At 41.9% G+C, this 13,111-nt stretch overlaps 1 protein-coding gene across 1 annotated transcript in view; it reads right to left on the bottom strand.

Moving 5' to 3' along the window:
- Positions 1-13,111, bottom strand: part of SPDL1 (spindle apparatus coiled-coil protein 1) — a 42,274-nt gene that overhangs the window by 19,680 nt on the left and 9,483 nt on the right. Inside the window, exons 3-9 of the mRNA XM_025212573.1 lie at positions 12,322-12,498; positions 11,210-11,404; positions 10,426-10,575; positions 5,877-5,975; positions 4,157-4,267; positions 2,836-2,976; positions 443-537 (exon numbers count right to left, since the gene is read on the bottom strand). Of these exons, the coding sequence (XP_025068358.1) occupies positions 443-537; positions 2,836-2,976; positions 4,157-4,267; positions 5,877-5,975; positions 10,426-10,575; positions 11,210-11,404; positions 12,322-12,498 (968 nt within the window). The remainder of the gene's footprint in view (positions 1-442; positions 538-2,835; positions 2,977-4,156; positions 4,268-5,876; positions 5,976-10,425; positions 10,576-11,209; positions 11,405-12,321; positions 12,499-13,111) is intronic.

Here is a 13,111-nt window from a genome sequence, read left to right as displayed (position 1 = left end):
AAAAAAAGAGGAAAAAAGGGGGGGGAGGGGGGGGGGGGGAAGAGGAGGGACGAGAGAGAGAGAGAGTGTTAAGACTATTGAAGAGTTTGTGAATAGACCTTAAAGATCTTCAGCTAACGTTATTGTACATACAATTACAGTTAAGAAAAAAATGGAGGCATAAAGATGCAGGTATAGAAGAGCTTTATTTATTAGCTGTGGTCTGAAAGAAACTTAGTGGTAGGCTGGGCTGCTCTGGTTTTTGTGTTTTCCATACAGGCACACATGGACATGAAAGGTGGTGGGCAGAGCCCCAGATAGACACTCAGAACACAAGCAGGACACATGCACCAAAAATGGAACACACAGCACACAAACAACTAAGAAAATTGAATACTAAGTCTACAACACAATTACAGCCAAACACTAATTTCTAGGCTTCAGACCCCCACCGCATACTTACTTTGAGTTCTCAAGCTTCATTTGAAGTAAATCTATGTAACAGCCATCCTCAAATTCTCCACCTTTTGAACTACTACTGGATCTAAATTCCTCTGTCTGATACAAGGAAAGAGTAAAAAAAAAGTCAACCAACGCAAATGCGCTTGTAGAGTTTTACTTTAGTTCCAATTTTAACATTCAACATTTTCAGGAATTTCCAAGAATGAAGTCAGTAATTTTTTCCTACAGAATTAAGAAGCCTCCTTGCTGATCATACAGCATTTTTATTGTTTTCAAAACAATGGGACCCAGAATTGAACAACTGATCCTGGCCATAAAGGGCCCACTTTCAGGCAGAAAAAGCAGCTCTGAATTCAACTGCCACCTGATCTTCAGGACACACACTTTACTGCTTCAAATCTTACTCTAGTTACTTTTCAGCCTCTTCATCATACCTAAAGCCTTACAAGAAAGCCATGTTTCACTTTCAGCAAGTCAAAGGCATGACTTGTGAATGTTTTCAAGCAACAAGGATTACTTAGTCCAGACTGATGTAATGTTATGTTTCATTGAGTTCTTAGAAACCTTTTCCAAATACTGGATCTCAACTTGATTTGGGGGCCAATTTAATTTTAATGGAAATTGGACATCTAGACTCCCTAAACAGCTTTAGGAAATATACAGCTAAAAGGATCTTGTGTTTCCTTTGCCAGTGAGCTGCTGAAGTCCATCCCACATGGCAGGCATTTTTAGTGGCAATTTTTATTGTTCTTTAGGCTGGTTCCTCATGTACGATGAAGCACAGCATCTGACAAAGTAGGCTGCCACCTACAAAATGTTACACATTTCTATACTAGTTGGCTCTATTGGTCTGAAGTCAGGTAGAAGGCAGGGCAGGGTAGGGTGACACTTTAGAGACCAAGTACCTCTATCTACTCATGCTTTTAACCTTCCCTTGAGTAAAGCTGCCATCTATATATAATGAAAACTATTTAATGGGTAATATGTCATGAGCCATAGATGGAACTTGTTTTATAGTATTTTACGCAATATGAGAAATTGAAAGGGAAGACCTACTGTTTCCTTTTAACATGCTGAAATACTTGGTCCCCCAAGTTCTGTTATCCCAGTACAAATATGGACCTGGAGTTATAAAGCAATAGGGCTGTGCGAAGCTTTGGTAGCCAATTCAATTCGGTAGAGATTTGGCCCAATTCAGGGACCGAATCTCCAAATCCAAATCGAATCGGGAGACCAATTAAGAGCTCCAAATCAATTCAAAGCATCTGAATCAGTTTGGAAAAGCTTCGGCTGCTTCGGTGATTTGGCCATAGACTAAACAGGCAGCAGCACTGGGAGCAGGGGCTCTGCCCTGCTACTGTTTGCCTATTCATAGATTGGTTAATGGTTACTTCATTGGTATCTCTCTAATGAAGTAACCATTAAATGGGCTGTGAATGTTTCTAATGGGGTCCAACATTAGGCCGGATGCTAATCAGTTACCTGGAAGTAACCAAAAAAGTGACTGTTGGTAGTTTGTGCAGGGGAAAAAGATTAATGAAAAAGTAAATAATGAGAAATCAGGAGACTCGGAGCACTATTAATTACTTGCTAGGCGGGATCAGGTCTAACAGTCAGCTAAAGCCAAATGCAGGTCATATCTACAGAAAGCAAGGGGAAACATATACAAGGAACTTTATTAACATAAAGTCCCAGTGCTGTGCTGAGACTGGTCAAGGAAAATGCTCCTATAACATGTAATACTGTGAAGCAAAGAAACAATTTTCATATATATCACTGACAACACCCGTTTTCTATTTTTAAGCTAATATTAGAGAAGATTCTGACAAAATCCAGTAAATTATTTGAGGGACAGAAAAGTGTCTTACAACAAGAAGTTAAATAACAGATTGAGTAAATTCTATGCAATATCTATTTTTGGGGCAGAACCCACATGAGGCAGGCAACATAGCAGTAGATCCCTGTGAAGAGAATACAAGGCAGGGAACAAAGCAGAAGATTGAGCAGGCAGTAAAGGGCAGGAAACAAAGCGGGGCAAATTATTTGGTAAGGGACAGGGGTCAGAGTGACATGTTGAGAGGGTGAAGGGCTTACCTTGCTGTTTGCCTGCCAAAAAGGTTAGTCTCCACTGAGGTACAGTATCAGAACACTTCATTAATGGATTTCAAGAATAGCTGTTTGACCACTGTCAATTTGGTTTGAACCACTGTTTGACTCTTCAGACTAGTGAAGTGTCCACCAACCCCATACAAAAAGAGAACTATTATCTGAAATAAACTGACCGCACTCCTTGAGACCATTAATAGAGATTAGTTCCACACCAGGAGCCTCTCCCTGTATTTTAGTCATTTGCTTCCCCAATGAGTTTATCGGTTCAATTTGCTACTTACATACCCTGAATTTCTCCAGTTGTCTCACTTTCATTATAAGATTTTCTATTTCACCATTCTTTTGTTCTAACATGGATTGCAAACGTTCCAGCTGCTCAATTTCTGCTTGAGAACCCTTTATCTGTAGTAGCGTAACCATCTGTAGCTAAAATATCAAGCAGAAACACAAAGTAAAGCCAGTCTGAGAATTCTTAGTTAAAAGGGGAATTTAAGGTACCACAGCTGTAGTTAAGCATATTCCAATGTCTACAGTTCTTTAGATTATTCTTTTCTGGAATCGTTCAGCACTGGATACTTATCTTACTCTTCCTATTAAGGATAACAATTTAAGTAACAAGGTCTTTTCATACCTGTTAACTGGTCCAACTCAACTTGGCCTTTAATATACCAGAGATTTTTTGTGCATTACCTAATAATTCTGCTCTGAGACAACTCCATAGTTGCATAGTTAACAATTACATAGATTGCACATAAGAAAGACTAGAATCAAGTTATATTCTACACTTGGTTATCAGAAGAAACCTTGTGTATTAAAACTGCTTGCCACAAGAGGCAAAAACCTAATGCAGTCAGAAGATCAAAGTAGATGTTTATGCAGTCTTCTTCCTAGAGACAGCTCCTATTGATTAAGACCTCATGCAATGTTCACTACACTTCAAACGTATGGTTATCAAGAATATTTTTATTAGATTTAGAAGTAGAATTAAACAGATTTTCAATTTTACTTTAACAAAGCAGAGACCATTTAAATGTCAGTTCAAGTCTATTAGCACATTTACTTTTGCCATCATTTTCAAGTAACATTTACCAAAATAGAAAAGAAAATTTTAAATTTTATTTTATAGCTTGTTTTCTGGCCTGCACCAGCCAAGAAACCCTTTACTACCTTAAGATGTAATGAACTCATTAAATTAAACTGAAGTACATTAAAAGACAACATAACATTAAGCTTAAGTGGTCAGCAATATAAATCTATTTAATAGTGTAACGTCTAAATGAGGCTGCAGCAAAAAAACTGAGTTACAGTTTACTAGCTAAGAAGAAAAACATATGCATTCTCAGTAGCCTTATATTAACTTATATTTACTTAGAGCTAAACTGCCATGGGTCTGCTTTCATCTACAGTGAAATAGGAGTTTGCAACTGAGCAATCAGAATAGCTGACATTTAAGACAAACCCTTGTTTATTTGCAAGAAGTTGTTTGCACACTCACATCCTTTACTACTGCTCAAATTCTTATACCATCCATCATCATTATTCATATTGTATTTGATCCAGCTCCAGCTACTGCCCTTGCAATTACAAAATATAATTACAGCCATACCTTCATTCTTTGCAATTCACCTCTAGAGAATGCATGCTGCTTGTGTAGAGACTGGTATTTCACTTTAAAACTGATGAGCTGACGTTCCATTTCTGCCCTACGGTCCTCCACCTACAAAACAAATATGTAATGATTGTAATAAAATTGTTACTCCAAAAGTCAATTTTCAAAATTTTAGTTAACCAACAGCAAATTACCAATGACATTCTAGAAGCATGGCATTGTTAACAAAAGGAAACTTATGTTCATAAACCTCGAAGATATCTAACCCAGAATGTATATTGGCATTCTTCTTAAATCTTCGGTGGAGATTTTACCTTTAATTATAGCACGAAAAGCTTACACTATAAAAGTTTCTTGACTGGATTTGCCTAATGTACACTTCGCCAATTTCGATATCTGTGTGTAGAAATCTACCAAACTCGAGGAGGCAGCCAGCCAATTTCGCGGGCAGATCCTGGGAATGGCCACCATGTTTGTATGCCGAATGTAGTGCCCCGCCCTCCAATTGGCCAAGAGACCCTGGCAGTGCCACCCCTCCCGGCAAATTGCCACATGGTCCAAAACTGTGGCTTAATTACTCTAATTAAGTGCAGGGAAGCCATTAATCTCTGCATTAAGCATGGATAAAAGGCTTCCCAGACTTAATCAGGGTAATTTAGCCACAATTTCATGCCATTCCCAAACTGGACCATGGGTCCCAGGCATGCTGTGGCAGGCAGCCAGAAGACTGCAAGAAGCTGCACCAATGTTGAAGCCCAAGCATGGCTTATAGCCAGTGGCATGTGCCAACGGACAATAAGTGCTGGGGCTCTGTGGACCCCAGTACATCCACTTTAGGGCTTCCAGCCACGTGCTTCCAGCTACCTGCCCCAGCCAGCCCACAACCATGGTCCAGCTGCCTGTGCAGCCTCTCCACCACCACTCTCCCTACCCCCACCCAGCTCCCACCCACTCCATGACTGCAGGGCTTCCCACCCTTTTCTCTGCTTGCAGTTAAGTTTTGTTATGCTTTTGTTTTGCAGCAAGTCCGCCATTTTTCACAGAGCCCGATATTTTTCGTGGAGCCTGCCCAAATCTCATGGTTTCCATGAAAATCACACAATTGTGAATTTGGTAGGTCCCTATCTATATGAAGTCCTTTAAATAAAACTGGTTTACAGGAAAGAGTTAAAATTAGAACCAGAACTAGGTGTCCAATTGAAATCTGATCTCAATTACCTGAACCACTTATATTTGTAAACCCCTGCAATTAATAAGACGGATGTATTCAGGCACCTATACTAGGCTATACCCCAAGTCCATGCACCTTCCACCCCATCCCAGATTTGTAACATAGAGCTACTTAAATCTCCAAACAGAGTACACAAAGACAGCCAACTACATAATATTCCTTACCACCTGGACTCACGATTCTGATGTAGCTTAAGATACCACCCATGTTAGGGGGGAGGGGAGGGGAGGAAAATAGTCTACCATAAATTCCATGCAACATTAAACATGTCCCCTCCTCCCCGCACCGTATTTTCTATGCCAAAAAAAGAAATTAAAACCAAGGTGTACTGATCACTCCCCACACACAGTGGAATAGTTATTTTTGGTAAAGAAGAACCATACTTAATTCTTCAGGAACACAATACTTAAAGTGAAAGTACAAGTATTTCTTGTTCTCGTCAATGAATAGAACCTGCATTTAATGATGACATAAAAGAATTATTACCTCAGCAAACAGAGAATTGCCCTTACTGGTAGGGTCCAAGGAATCCTGCAGTGCGTGATCCAGCTGAACTTGAAGGTCCTGGTTAACTTCATGAGCTTTCTACATTATAACCAGAAGAACAGTGGTCACTATGTGTCAGTTTATACAGAAAGAGCTAAAGTATGAAAGTAGAAGACAGTACCATAGGACCTATTTTCCATACCTTGAACTTGGGTATTATTCTTTAGCATACTGCTTAACTGTGCATGTATTCCCAGCCACAGAAGGTTGATATTTATTGTGTGACACTGGATAAAATTTAGCACAATTTAGCCGATATCAGGATTTAGACTGTTATTGTCCAAGGAACATGGATTCATACTGTTTAGACTAGTCTATTTAAACTATTTCAATACTCGATATTTAAGCCCTAATTCCACCCACTGGTCTCCTTCTCGTCCCAACACATTAAGGTTATCTGAGACATTAAACAAAAGCCATAATGAAAATTTGCATTGTACTGGGGTGACCTGATAAATGCTCAGGTTCACACACTGTTGAAAATTGCTGCCCCGTTATTTCCATACTTTTACCTCCTATCAGAATTTTTCAACAGCTCTAATGGAATATCCCAACATAAGACTATTGAGCAATGAGGGATCTAGATCTAATAAATGCAAAGTACCCTAGGTCTTTTCCTCCTGCTCTCTTCTTTCATCACTAATCAGCTAGTGCCCTCAATTATACAACTCAAAAGGTCCTCTAATATTCTTGCTGGAAGCTCTTAGGCTGAACCAAGCTCCCTAAACAGTTCTTCCAAAACTCCTGCAATCAATTAGCATTGGGACCAACTTGGTAAATTACGCCAGCTAAAGGCAAACTCATTTAACTTCTGTTTTAGGAGAAAGTTTTCCATTTGTTAAATTGCAGTTTATCAAGCCTCCAGGATAGGATGAATGAAAGAAGCTGGGAAGATACCTGGCAATCAACTTCTCCTCTTAAGCAGATTTTACCCTAACAGAAGGTAATAAGCAGTGAAATACGACAGTTGGGGTGTGGGGGAGAGAAATAATCCAGGCATTACAGGAAAACATTAACTGGAAGCGGAGATGCCCTCCATACCATCCCAGAGGTTTGTAACACAGAATTATTTGGATGCCAACTTGATAGAACCTCACTATGAAATGATACCTCTACAAACAAATCGAAGCCTACTTTATTAACCCTCCTCATAAGGCTCAGAACACTTTCTGCAATGTCCCTAAGTATCATATTTTCTCGCATACAACATATCCTGGTATAAAATATGCACCTTGTTTTCTCACAGGGAGAAAAAAGCAGGGGCGAGTAGCAACAGCTAGGGAGCTGAGCCTGCTCACCGTTCTCCCTACAAACCACATGCAGATTTTACTTTTGCTCAGTACCCAGCAGAAACTGCTCTTACCATACTTCTCGCATATAACATAGATGGCAACTTCCAGCATTTATGGTTTTTGTTTTGTTAGGGGGAAGGGGGGGGGGCGGGAAGAGACATGCTTGTTGTATCCAACAATACACCTAATAGCTTTTACCCTCTTTAAGAAGTTTTCCAATTGCCTGCCACAAACTGGTCAAATTTTAAACAACTTTTGATCTACAGCGGACTGCAACCTTAATTCTTCAAATAAAATCTTGAAATGAGCACCTGGATGGAATGGGTAGGTGCATGTTTGCATTTCAATATTGTGATGGACATGGCTGTAAAGCAGTGACTCTCAAACAGAGTTCCTTGGCAACTTGGGGTGCCTTGAAAGCTTTTCAAAGATGTCTTGGTATGTCATACAATCTTAGTACTGTTAGGTGTGCAAACAGGATTCAAAAGATAAAATCAAATATTTTAAATAGGAATCCATGGTGTTAAAACATGCTGCAGTCTTTGAGTTCTCTACAACAGAAAGACTGCTCTATTATTTTTCTGTAGCAAAAAAATAAATAAGTCACCAAAACACTCAAGTGAAAACTAATACCCAGCATTTTCCAAGGGGTGACTTATGCTTAATGAGGGGTGCCTCAAGTCTAAAAAGAGTGAGACACTACTGTAGAGGAATTCCCATTTATGGTCCACTACTTTTGGGCTAAATGCCCAACATTTTCAGGATAACTCTACCATCCTTGAGTGAAGGCAGAAGAATCCTGAGTGAGGACGACTGAAGCAACAGATCCAGGAAACTGTAGTCACTATGCTTTTGGATACCTAATCCAAAGGGAGAACAATTCAGTAGCTACCGTTTAGTTCCGAGGCCAGCATTGGATCATGCCTGCATTCCACAGGAGCAATCAGGATCTTATTGGTAATTAATGAGTGAAGAATGTATGCTAAAATACCTGAGCTAAATTCTTCCTCTTTATTTGAGAACTGTTTACAGCTGATACAAATAAAGGGAAGGCTTACGCTTCTGATCATATTGTTTCTATAATGAAGTCTCTGCATTGACTTTATATTCAAATATATAGTTACTGATGAGATCAGAGACATCCAAATTCTCAAATTGCTACACGTCAGATCAGTTTTTGTTTCAACCCAAAAAATGTAATAGGAATCAGTAAAATATGTGAAGTCTTAATTTGTTGAGCACATTTGTATTTGAATGTCATAGGCATGCATCAGTTGAAAAAGAACAAGAAGCTGTTAGGCACAGGGGTGGGCAATTATTTCGGCTGGAAAGGCACTTAATGAATTTTGGCAAGCTGTTGAGGGCTCAAAGGTAACCGTGCCCCTTGACAGTTGCCCCACTCCCTGGTCACCACCTTGGGACCAGAACTCCCACCTCAAAATCCTGACCTTTGCCACCAAAAGTCCCTCTCCTTATCTCCCATATGAAGTACACCTTTTGGGAGGGGACGGTTGCTATCTCAGAACCAGAAGAAAAAATCATATACTGGAAGTCAAATGCCTACTATAACACATTTTAAATTACAAAAAAACATTTTTGTCATGGTTTCTGTTTGCGTAGTATATATAGAGGTGATTGCATAATAACTCAAAAAAAAAAGTCTTACTCTTGTATAGTGTGTGTGTGAGGGTGGGGGGGGGAGTAAAATGGGCTGTGTGGGGGTATTTACATGTGTGGGGTTGTGGAGGCAGGGTGTGGGTGTGTGGCATTTGTGGTGTGGAAGAGGGTGGGGGACACCCTGCACACTCTCCCCCAACATGGCGCACAGCCCCTGCTGCCAGTGGCAGCAGCAGCAGAACATGGTGGGTGCTCATGGCCTGCTCAGGCACTGCTGCATGGTGGTGCATGGCTCCAGCCAGCGCTGCACATCATGGCAAGGAGCGCAGGCAGGCCAGCCTGCCTGTATCACAAGGGGCTCCGTGCAGTGCACGTGCAGGTCCCAGCACTCATGCACCACCGGTGGAAGCCTCACACAATGGAGAGAGCTCCCTTCCCCACTCCCTGCTTTGCAGGTCTCAGGACTCCTCTGGGAAGCAGGGGGCGGGGTTTCCCCCCACTTCTGCACAGAGTCCCAGGACCTGCACAGCAGAGAGCAGGGAAGGCAGCCAGCTCCATTGTGCAGGGCTTCCCCCAGTGCGGCACAAGTGCTAGGAGCTGCACGTGCACCGTTCAGAATCCCATGCAAGGCAGGCTGGCCTAGCTGCACTCCTCACCACCACATGCAGCGCTGGCTGGAGCCGTGCACTGAGAAACAGTGCCTGAGAAGACCACAAGCACCCTGTGCACCTGCCATATACTGCAGCCGCTGGCAGCAGGGGCTGTGTGCCATGGCAGGGACTGTGTGGTGGGGTCCCCACACACCCCCTCCCTCCCTCACACCCACACCTACGCACCTGAGCTCCGTGCTCCTGTTGGCCCCCTGGGCACAGGCTCTGCGCTGCCACTAGCCCCAGGTGCGGGGTCTGCGCCTATGACCAGCTGCAGCTCCCCCTCTGCCCCACCTGCTGTCTGGAGCAAGCAGGATGCCGGGGAAGCCAAGGAGGTCCCCCGGCAGCTGCAGCAGTGGCAGCAGCAGCCTTGTCTGGAAGCTGCGTGCTGGCTGGGCTGGGCCGGGCCCAGGTCCCTAGCTGGGGGCCCCCTCCAGGAGGGCGGGGAGTGAGGGGCACAATTAGGGGTGGGGGGCAGTGGGTCGGGAGTGAGGGGCAAGGGCATGGGTAGGGTATCAACGTATCAGGGCTGTTCAGCACCACAAAGCAGGGGATGTGGCAGAGATAGCTGCAGCTGGACCTGCATCCTGGTGAGCAACAGGGACAGGGGGAGGTCTGATTTTTCCATGATAAAAAACCCAAAATCAAATGCCAAAATATATAGGTATTTAGAATTCATTTCATCATACTGGTTGAGGCACTCATAGGCTTCCAAATTGCTTTCAAATTGAAAATATATAAATAAAATATTGTGTTCAACTGATACCTACATACATACATACATACATACTTGTGGCTTTTCATTTTCATCACAAAAAACATGAATTGGGGTTTTTAATCAGAAAATTTGCAATTTTTAAAAACAGAGAAAACCAAGATCCCTGGTATTCATATATGGATTTGAGTGGTGTAAGAGTTTAAGCAGATTACCTCTAATGCACTATAGTAATAAACTATTTCTTTTTCTCTCTCTTCTTTTTCTCCTTGAAGACGTTCCAACTGGTTACGCAAGTTGCTATTTGCAAGTTCCAGTTTTTCTTTATTGCATTGCAATTCATTCACTTTTTCTTCAAGATTAGCCTGGCCCAAAAAAACAAAAATGGTAAATAAAAGGGTAGCCAACAATTAGTTTTTTGGTATTTGTATTTCTGCTTCTCAATAGTAGCTCTGGAGTCCCTTGTGATTCAGTGGTAGAATCTATGTCTGCTACACAGGGTTTGATTCCCGGATACTTATACAAACTACAGCCATGGAGGCACCAAACATCTGGCCTTTGGATTCTGTCTCAATGACCTAAAGGGGAGATGAAAGTTCTGGGCAGCCTCCACTCCTCCATACTTCTCCCTAGGCATATGCGTCAAAGGTCTGGGTGACCTCTGACACACACAGCATGATCCAGCAACATCAATGGTTGCCATCCACCAATAGCAGCTCTGGCATAGTAAACTGCTTCTTTAGAGTAATATTAACTATGGGTGGAGGGGAACAGTTACTAAAAGGTGAAAGCCTAACCTATCAAGAAGCATCTCATCCATTATTGCTAGACTTTTGCTAGACTTACTGCTAGAATTTATCATCAAGCCAATTTGTCCAAAGAGCAAGGCATAACAATCTGTTTTCTTCAAACTGGTTAAATCAATCAGAAAACTGAAAAGACAAAAATTAGGTCTTGTTCATACCATTGTCTGTTAATTTGCAAGTATTAATCACTTACCTTCATGTTTTCAAGTTCTGTTAATTCAATCTGAAGATTTAACATTTCAGAAGACATAGTTTCATGTACACGTTCAGACATTATACGCAATTCTTCTACTTTAGCAGTTATTATCTCCTTCTGATGTTCTACTTTATGCCTTAGTTGCTTCTCACTTAATCGGGTTTCATCTAGTTCTGCCTTCAGATTCTCCAACTTAAAAAAAAGATTGAACAAGTTATAGCAAACTATCAGTTCCAACTGTACAGTGCTTTTGATTTAAATATAGATGACAGCAGAGTTAGGAATACTCGTTAGCTCCTAGCCATTTAGGGCGCTGACATGCGAGGGGGGACAAACAACCCCCCCCAAAAAACAGCACTTTCCCGGAAGAGGAAGCACATTAGTTCGACCCAGCTCCCAAGTATCTATAGATAGGGCGCTTCAGCAGGGCTTTTTCGAGCTTTTATCTAAAGTTGATTCAATCAGCTACTATATAAAAGCCCCACTGAAGCACCTGATCTATAAAGACATTGGGCAAGCCAGGTCAAACTAACACAATGTCTCCTCCGGGCATGTGCTACACTCGACACGGGTACGTGCTGAGCTGAAAGTAAACCACCACCAGTTTTTGTTTTTTTTCCATATCTCGAAGTAACCTTGAAGTAATTTCTTAAACTGATTCTTAAGCTATCAGAAACTTAGGTTGTTTGGTTTTTTCCTGTGAACAATTAAATCCTCCTGCAATAAAACAAAATTGTATATTACTAAAGAACAGCTAGCTTCATTTAATTGCATAACATGCACACATATTATCTTAGAAAGCATAGTATCACTTGGTTCCACAGCAATTACAGTTTTAGCCTGTTGTCCATTTAATTTACCAGTTATTATTGCTACAATACTAGAAAGCTTAAATCTAAAATGAATTGTCAGAAAAACTAATGGTAGCTATATTATTTCAAAAATCAAATCAACTGAATGCAAGTGGAAATAGAAGCGAAAAACGGGAGAAACTTGCCTGCATACTTTAACTGCTCATTTGGTTTGCCTGAATGTTAAGTGTGCAATTCTCTATCTCTATGCCTGGAAAAAAAACATTCTTTAACACATACATCATTTAAGTTCCAAACCTTGTTCTTGAGGTCACCAATTTCTTGTGCATGAACTCGTTCCAGTTGTTCTCGTTGTTTCTCCAGCTGCATATTTTGCTGCTGCTTAAGAGCTTCACATTCAAAACTCAAACTTTCCAACATTCTGTTCTTGAGTTCAATTTCTCTCTGAAGTGAGAATTTCTCTTGTTCAAATGTCTGAAAGAAATAAGTCCACATTTTCTGTTGTTCCTCAGGCATTTTAAAAATATTTTACTGCCTCTGATCTCTTGAGACTCAATACCAATTAACTGCCAGAACCACCGCTTCCCTTTCCTATTTTCATAGTTTCATAGTTGCTAGGGTCAGAAGGGACCTGGGCAGATCATCTAGTCCGACCCCCTGCCATGGCAGGAAAGAGTACTGGGGGTCAAACGACCCCAGCAAGATGGTCATCTAACCTCCTCTTAAAAACCCCCAGGGTGGGAGCCTGCACCACCTCACTTGGAAGCTGGTTCCAGACCCTAGCCGCCCTGACCGTGAAGTAGCGCCTCCTGATGTCCGACTTAAACCTCCCCTCCGCCAGTTTATGACCGTTATTCCTGGTCACTCCTGGCAGCGCTCGGGGGAACAGGGACTCCCCCAGTGCCTGTTGATCCCCCCTGACTAGTTTATAGCAGGCCACAAGATCCCCCCTCAGCCTTCTCTTCTGGAGGCTGAACAGGTTCAGGTCCCATAACCTTTCCTCATAGGACCTGCCCTGCTGTCCCTTGAGCATGCGAGTGGCCCTCCTCTGGACCCTCTCGATGCTGTCCACATCCCTCTTAAAGTG

Source organism: Alligator sinensis, unplaced genomic scaffold (genome assembly GCF_000455745.1).
Source record: "Alligator sinensis unplaced genomic scaffold, ASM45574v1 scaffold606_1, whole genome shotgun sequence".
Classification (NCBI taxonomy): Eukaryota; Metazoa; Chordata; order Crocodylia; family Alligatoridae; genus Alligator; species Alligator sinensis.
The sequence above is the reverse complement of the archived record's forward strand: the minus strand, read 5'-3'. Positions and strand labels throughout refer to the sequence as shown.